Source organism: Brienomyrus brachyistius, chromosome 5, assembly GCF_023856365.1.
Source record: "Brienomyrus brachyistius isolate T26 chromosome 5, BBRACH_0.4, whole genome shotgun sequence".
In the NCBI taxonomy this organism is placed as follows: domain Eukaryota; kingdom Metazoa; phylum Chordata; class Actinopteri; order Osteoglossiformes; family Mormyridae; genus Brienomyrus; species Brienomyrus brachyistius.
In genome coordinates this window covers 10,292,837-10,301,133 of record NC_064537.1, presented here as the reverse complement: position 1 = coordinate 10,301,133, position 8,297 = coordinate 10,292,837, and the positions used below count along the sequence as shown (strand labels likewise).

At 46.3% G+C, this 8,297-nt stretch overlaps 1 protein-coding gene across 3 annotated transcripts; it reads left to right on the top strand.

Annotated features, from left to right (window-relative positions):
- Nucleotides 1–6: 6 nt before the first annotated feature.
- odad3 (outer dynein arm docking complex subunit 3) lies at nt 7–8,071 on the top strand. 3 transcript variants are annotated; one of them, XM_049014148.1, is made up of 14 exons: nt 7–667; nt 1,050–1,171; nt 1,616–1,693; nt 1,935–2,051; nt 2,417–2,452; nt 2,835–2,936; nt 3,427–3,552; nt 4,083–4,205; nt 4,390–4,536; nt 4,720–4,880; nt 5,208–5,364; nt 6,138–6,290; nt 7,175–7,259; nt 7,715–8,071. In XM_049014148.1, the coding sequence occupies exons 1-14, from the start codon at nt 583–585 to the stop codon at nt 7,843–7,845; spliced, it is 1,623 nt and encodes a 540-aa protein (XP_048870105.1). In that variant the 5' UTR covers nt 7–582; the 3' UTR covers nt 7,846–8,071. The 3 variants fall into 3 exon arrangements, with proteins under 3 accessions (XP_048870105.1, XP_048870103.1, XP_048870104.1); XM_049014146.1 differs by having other exon boundaries at nt 1,872–2,051; XM_049014147.1 differs by lacking the exon at nt 2,417–2,452 and having other exon boundaries at nt 1,872–2,051.
- The last annotated feature ends 226 nt before the right edge of the window (nt 8,072–8,297 follow it).

Genomic DNA, 8,297 nt, shown 5'->3' with positions numbered 1-8,297 from the left:
GCACATGCTTTTAATGTCATTTAAAATTTTGCTGATTTACGAAGTTTATGCTGTACCTGTTCACTGTAACCTTGACGGGCTTAAATACTGATTACAGTTCTTTACTTCTAGAGGTCTCTTCAAACTTGACCTGCATTTTTGCTCTCATATAGGTTAGTCAGTTTTCTTCATAACCTTCCTTTCTTACAAATTTGAAAACTAAGAATAACAAACAACTATCAAATGAAACCTCCAATGTGCTGAAATTCTATATGTTAGGCCACGAACAGAAATAAGCATCAAATTACGTTTACGGGAGGGACTGGGTATATTTTACGCTTGGCAGCAATATTACATTACATTACATTTATACACGCGATTGCAGTGCAAGGCGATTCGCGGATGGTTTTTTGCTCCCCCTAGCGGCCATTCTGTGATTATCCGTTTGTTTACCAGCCCGTCGTAACCGAGGTTGCTAGGTGACCGGAGAAACTTTGGTGACCTGAGTTCAGGGACTGTTTCTCGATACGTATAATACAAACGCTATAAAATCACTGTTTTAATGCATATAATTCCTGATATTCTGGAGCAGGGATAAATAAAATGCCGGGCCCTTTCAATTCGGACAGCATCAAGCATCCGATTCATGACCAAATTACGGAGTTACAACGGAAAATTCAACTGCTTGGTATGTATATCTTTTTTAAAACAAGAGTTTTTAAAAGATAAAAAATATAAAGTTTGGTGTATTTGAACTAATCGACCTAATGCAAGTGATCAGCTGGCATAGACTATTTTTGTACAGATAAAATGATTTAAAGCAGTTTGACTAGAAATCAATGGGTAAATAGCTTAATAAAATGAACTTTTTATTATTGGCGAAAGAAAAGGACAGCAGCGTGGAAGCCGTTTCGCTTTAATTATCTAGCATTTATGCATTTAAGCTGATTATACGGAAAGTTAAGTATTAAGCAAAATCAGGTTCACCTAAAATCATTAAAAATGCAGAATCTTCGACGTTTCAAAAGCTGACATTTAAAACCGGTTTATATGTTGGACTTCGCCAACAGAGGGGGACAGATGCGCTTATTACGAGAGCTCGCAGGAGACTATAAAGAAGAACAAGGAGGCGATCCTGCGGCTTCGCCACGAGAACAAGGGGCTGCGCAGGAGGCTGGCGGACGCGCACGCGGTATCCCACAACCCGTCTGCATAAATACAAATAAAAATAATATAAAAATCGCGTGATGCATTACCTCATTCCAACTGTAGAGATAACCAAGGATTCGCGAGATGTCTCCCTTTTAATTCTTCTCTCACACGACATATCTACCTTCTTGACGACGTTAAACCCAGTCGATTCAATATCCATGTAACTGTATTTTAGCTTTTCGCGCGCACAGTGGCTCTCTGGGAGTCTCTCACCTCAAGATTAGGTTGAATCCTACCTTTGGCTCTGCATGCCCTCCCCATTTTTGTGTGCGTTTTCTTCTGCAGCCCAAAAACATGTAAATGTGTGACTCAGGGCTCCTAAGGAGCGAGTCTCTACAATGCTCTGGGACTGTATCCTATCCAGCATGTTCTATCCAGCTGGCTGTATTGGAGCCTTAATTTCTATTTGTTGCTTGAATTATAGGGTGATGAACAAGTGACAAAAGATGCATTTCAGAACAGAGGAACGGAGAAAGCTGCCTTCCGGAACAAGTCAGGGAAGGTTAGGATTTCTGCTTGTTTAAAATCGTAGTACATCCTGAAAATCTGTAACATTTCACCATGCTTACATTTACCAAACATCACAATTCATTTTTAAATGTTCAAAGTTATGTAAAGCAGCGTCTTTTTAAGCAATAAAGGCCCCTAACCCCACCTGACCTTCTCTCTCTGGTGATCAGGAAGCTGTTCAGATCCTTGACCAGAAAGTGTCTGATAAGATAAAGAAACTTAATGCCTTGAAGCACCGTACAGAGTCTCGCCGGCGCCACCTGCAGGAGCTGCAGCTGCAGTGCCACAGAGCGCAGTCTGCAGGCCAAGCCAGTCACCAGATTGTGGAGGAGAGGGAGGAGGAGGCAAAGGTACACAAATATACAGCAACACACAATTAATCCATATACACACATATATTCAGCATCACACCTCTCATTCGTGTATGTACATATACAGTAAAATGCCCTTCATTTATCTATACACAATCTAGCTGATATACACGCAAAGCCTGATTGAAGACTCAACTTGGGTGTAAAACATCACTGTTTCATCGACTTGCCTAGTCTCTCACACATATACCTGTGCAGTCCAACCCTTGACGGACACGACAATCTGTGGGTGCAACTCATTATCTGGCCACTTTTGATTTTGCACAACCCGCCAGATCAATTTGTCAAAGTGATGTCCTACCTAGTGTGTGGGTCAGTGGCTGACATGTCGCCCTTGTCCGCAGAGTGAAGGCGAGGCGGCTGAGGAGCAGCCCCTACAGGTCACAGTCACGCCTCGCACTCAAGACAGTCACAGTCATGTTAGCCTAGACGTGTGTCTGGGAGCAGTTACCTCTCCTTCTTTCTGTCAGCGCCTGTCGTCTCTGCCTGTAACCTCTGTGAACACGGGCATCTCTCTTTGAGAGCATCGACCCTGATATCAACACATTCCCCCCCAATCAGAAGTAGAACTCAGAGGTCTTAAAAAGTTGATCAACATTATGTAACTGGGGCATAATTATTATGCTAAGACCCTGCTACAGAAATGATCACAATTACTCGTATCTCTGTGAATGACTGCTGTTTACCGTACTGAAGGTTTTGTCCGTCTCCCCTCATCTGCCCCCCCCTCTGAATTTCCGTGTACGCTTGGCTATGTTCCAGAATTTACGAGTGTTGGAGAACCGGCTTGAAAAGGCCCAGCTCAAGTGCCAGGAGGCTGAACACATCACGAGGGGATATTTGAAACTAAAAGCCCATCTGCAGGTAGTTGATAGGAGTTGATCGTAGTTTTTGGTAAAAAAAAAAAAAACACTAAAATATCAACCAAGGGTTAATTTTTTTTTCCTAATCAGTTGAGAACGTTTTGAGTCGTCTGAGCGAGCCAGCTGAATGCTGGGTACTGTTTATGCTGAAGACATTTCAAGCATGAAAAAACACATTTTCTCAGTTGGATGGAGAAATTGTTAGAGGCAAGCAGTGCAGAAATACAGCAGCACCCCCCCCTTGCCAGGGTCCTAGTGCATAATTCGGGGACTAACACTGTGTGCCATTTAATCCAGTGGTCCTGTGTTATGGATGTCCACTGCCCAGAGGTGGAACGTTCAGGTTCAGAAAGTAGAAATCCATGATTCCACCAACCTGATGAGTATAAAGAGTCACAGTCACAAAGTACTCGACTGGTTGGTTGAAGCAAAATCTTGGTCTGGATTTGCACTTTCTGAAGTCCCTGTATAAGCGGAGCTGCTGCTTTCAGGAGGAGAGCCTGACGTTCCAATCCCAGCTGGACGGCCTGGAAGCTGAAATTTTGCGGGAGAGGCAGGAGCTGCGAGAGCTGCAGGTGATGCATGCTGACGCACAACTGTCCAGGGACGCTGCCAAGGTGAGATCCGGGACACCAACATGCGCCACCCCCCCCCCCCCCCCAGGGGGCTCATGGCACTTCTCACGCAAAGTTTTGTCTACGTTGACAGTCTTAGTCCTTGTACAAATACTGGTCTCACACATATCATGTTGATATTATGTACAGATGTGTTTCGTTCCATGATGGTTCAACTTATGATAATTTGACATGTACATTCAGTAGATAGATAGATAGATAGATAGATAGATAGATAGATAGATAGATAGATAGATTCGATCGATGGATAGATCGATCGATCGATCATATATTCATCTTACGATATTTTACACTTATGAAGAGTTCATCAGAATGCAGCCCTATCGTAAGTCGGGGAGCATGTGTACCAGTTTGTGGGTCTCTATGGCTCATGAGTATTTTCAAACTATACATATAATATATAATAAACCATGTTTACTAGGACAGCGCCTGTTGGGATTTAATTAGCAAAATAAGACTCGGGCAGCTGTAAATAATATCCGTATTAAATAAGGATGCCTCTTCTGCCTCAGGCTGAGCTCCAGCGACAGGAGGACAAGGTATACAGGGAGCGCAGGGCGAGGGAGGGCATCCTGGTCCAGTACAAGAAGCAGGCTGAGGATCGCAGAGCTCACACCGAGAGAGCCGAGAGGAGGGTGAGTGCTTCACTGCGTCATACCCCGGGATAAAGACAGGGAAACATGGAGTCAGGAGAACTCAGGAGAGGAAGGACAATGTGGAGGAAGGACACTGTATATGAGGGGAGCAGGATGAATATGGAGGCTGAACAGCTTTCTTCTCTCAGAGAGACGATGCTGTACTTCTGTCACTCACCCCCAGGCCCAGCGGGTCACCATGCACCCGGACGAGATGAGCAGCGAGGCCCAGCGCAGTGTCACGGGGGTGGGCGAGGAGGAAAAGGTCATCTCCACCTATGAAGAAGCCTTCCAGCATATCAAGGAGGCTACAGGAGTCACCGATGCGCAGGTGCGTTCCCAGGGTCAGGCCCGCGCGCACATGTATGCCAGGCATGAACGCCACGCTTTGCAGGAATGCGAGGATGAGCGGTTAAAATGTCAGCATTTGGCACGATAGGCGCGTGCTTCTTGTGTGAAAATGCTCAGCTAGCACGACTACCCCGTGTGACTGCATACCTGCCCGTACGAGCAGGAGATTGTGGAGAGGTTCGTCACCCAGGGCAACACGCAGAAGCACCTGGAGCACCTGAAGGTGGAGAATGAGAAGATGCTGCAGCAGCTGAAGGTGGAGCGAGATCAGCTACAGGCTCAGTTCCAGGACATGAAATATTCTGGAGAGGCCAAACTGTCAAGGTGGGGTTGGCCAACTATATAAATCCGTGAGAGGAGGGGATGTAGAAAATGAGGGGGGGGGATGTATAGCGCTTGATATTTAATTTGGCTTCATTTAGAAATATACCTAGACTTTATAGAATTACATTGTGTCGTTCCCCCTCTCCCCACCCAATAATGGACTCCTATATGCCATTTTGGTGGAGATAGTCAACTAAGCAATTGTATAATAATAATAATAATAATAATAATAATAATGATGATGATGATGATGATGAAAGTAGTTCTGAAAAGATAGTGAAATTAACTCTACATGCAGACTCTCTGCTCCATGTCCCCGCTGGTCAGTGATCAACAGGTCCTGAACGAGTGTGAGTTCCACCTGCAGAGAGAGTGGGACGGGCGCGACAAGGTCCGGCACAAGCTGGACTGGCTGACACGCACGCTGAACGCGGCACGCGGCGGTGTGGAGCACCTGGCCGACAAGCTGCGGCACATCGCCCTGGTGCGTCCGCCTGCCCGAGAGCTGCTGCTAGAACCCACAGGGGGGCGCTGTAGTGCTACTGCAGGGGCTAAACTCCTGGGTAACGTCTAACCAGTAAGCGGAGGGGGTCAAACGGGAAGTTAAAAAAAAATCCACCCAGCCATCGATCCATCCATCCATAACCGCTTAGCCAGTACAAGGCCTTACAGGTTTTACGATACGGTACCAGTCAAAAGTTTGGACACACCTACCCATAAAAGGGTTTATTTGTATTACTATTCTGAACATTTTAGAATAATTATAAGGATGTCAAAATTATAAAATAGCACATATCGAATTATGCACTGACCAAAGAAGTATATTAAACAAAAAAAAATAATTTGTGGGGGGGGGGGGGGTGGGCAACTCTGTGGATTGGGACTCAGAAGGTTACTATTTAAAATCCCGTGCTTGGCAGAGTGAGCCCACCATTGGGCCCCTGAAGAAGGCCCTTGACCCAAATTTCACCAGGGAATTGCTCCTCTATGCCACTTCCATGAGGTGGCCTCCTGTGATGCCTTTCCAGCTGTTCTGGAGGAGGTCCCACATATATGCTGAGCTCTCATTGGCCGCTTCTCCTTCACTGTCTGGTCAGACTCCTCCCAAACCATCTCAACTGTGTTTAGGTCAGGTGACCAGCTAGGATCTTCCCAGCAGTTTTGAACCACTTTCACCCTTTCTTTTCATTAAACCCTTATAGTTCTCCACACTTCAACCCCCCCCCCCCCCCCCCGCCCCCTCCTCTTTCCCGACAGGACACAGGGTTTCCTGTACCCGAGCTGGACCCCAGCTCAGAGTCCTACATCCTGGAGCTGTTGACACAGTCAGAGTGGAAGCTCCTGCAGCTTCGGGAGGAGCTGCACGGGACGGACATGGAGGCCGTCATGAAGGAGATGGAGGAGGAAGAGGTGAGTTATACCAAACCCGGCGTGCTGCCAACATGGGACTGAGCAAAGCGGCCTGTCGCAGTCTGACCAGTCATCTGTCGGGGCAAATGGCTGAGCTCCTGCCCACCACACCCTCTGACCTACACCAGGCTGACCTTCTCGAGGTCCACCACAGTACCACGTGCTCCCTAGTGCTACTGTGGGAACCGCTCCGCTCGAAAACATCAACACGCGCTCCGCATTCTTCTGTTTCACCCCAGGGCCTCACGTAGTTTAGCCCAGGCTGTGTGTCACTCCCCTGCCCTAAGGGGTGGGTGTCTTCACCTACAGAATCACCCCAGGGGGCTGTTTTCTTTGTAAAATGCCACGTGTGTGTCACCATCCACAATCCCTCAAAGTGACTCATACTTTTAAAATGTTCTGCTATAGTTTAAAACATTAGAGCTTCTTAAGAATTATTAATGCGTTATTTTTATATCATATTTATTTAGTGATTATGTAATAATTGTGTATAATTAGGTAAATCTGTGACCTAATCTTCAGCAGATCTTCCGACAAACACTTACATTTTAAAGTAATATATTACACAAATCATCACTGCTTCATATTCAGTGATTAATTAGTGGGCTCTTAACTCTTGACTTCACTGCAGTTATTTTTTTTAAACATGAAGCAGTGACGATCTGTTTCGGGGACACAGGAATGTCCAGCGTTAAATATGAAGTGTTTACCTCCGTTTGAGCAGCAGTGACGAGCGACACCTGTACGGTCGTATATAATTAAATTCCCCGAAGTCCCAGTCTGTCCTCTCCCTGGGCCCCAAATGGGATTTGCGCAGTTTGTTGATGAGTTGATGCCGAGCTCCAGGTCACTGCGTTTGCTCACTATGCCCCCCCCCCTCGCAGTTCCACGCCACCATCGAAGGAAAGCTGCCAGCGCAAAATATGCGCATCAGGCTTCCCCAGGCTCAGAGACAGGACCCATACGAGGGTGAGAGCCACGACTCCCTCACTGCCCACACACTGTGTGTCTCCCTCCAAACGTATGTGCGTGTGTGTCTATTTAATCACTGCTAGTCTTTTATTAAGGTTATGTAACGTGTTCAAATAGGTGTATAGAAAGCCTGCAGTGCTTAAGCGTAGGTTGTTCCTTAAACAAACATGGGAGGGACATCCATCTTCACTATGAACTGCCAAACATACGGACAATAGACCAGCAACATTAAGCGTCATTGTCAACCACTCACAACAACTGCCATATCAAGTTTACCGTCTTTATTATATAGTGGTGGTTCTATTCAAAGAACTGTAGAAGTTCCTGCCTGAAGCGCGTATCACCGACACGCATAATTACACGCCTACATTGCCTGCTATTATTTTGAAAATTGGCGTTTCAGTAGATGTATCAAGTTAAGGTTCCTCCTCAAATGTCCTACGCCGCAACAGACGACGAGAAAAGTGGGGACGACGAGAGTGACATCATCACCCGGGCTGCCCTCAAACGCCAGTCTCAGATGATCATTGACTCGCGTACCAAGAGGAAGACGCGCATAAGGAAGAAGAAGAACAAGCTGTGAGCCATTTGGGATGCTGCCGGGACCTTCATCCAGGCCGGGGGGGCCGAGCCTGTGTGTGGCATCTACTTCTGCCGTTGGGTCTGTACTGTAGGGTCAGGTCTACATTTGCACTGGAAACAGGAACCTGTGTTTATGTTTGATGATGTGATGGTTCATTCATCTCAGGCACAGGTCACGATACCCAGCACACCATGCTGGTGAAACAGTGACGATGATGGTGACAGCATGGGGGAGGGGGGAGGGGGGGGGGGGTTTGCCCATCAGCACATCTCTGCAGTACAGAAGTAAAAAAAAAATAATTAAATGAACTTTTCAGGGCTTTTACCTTTTAAGATTTTTATAGTTTCGTTGCATCAGATGATATTTCACATAAATTCATTTTGAGTACAGACAGTCCCCAGGCTAAGAATGTCTGACTTACTGACAATTCGTACTTAACAAAGGACAGACAT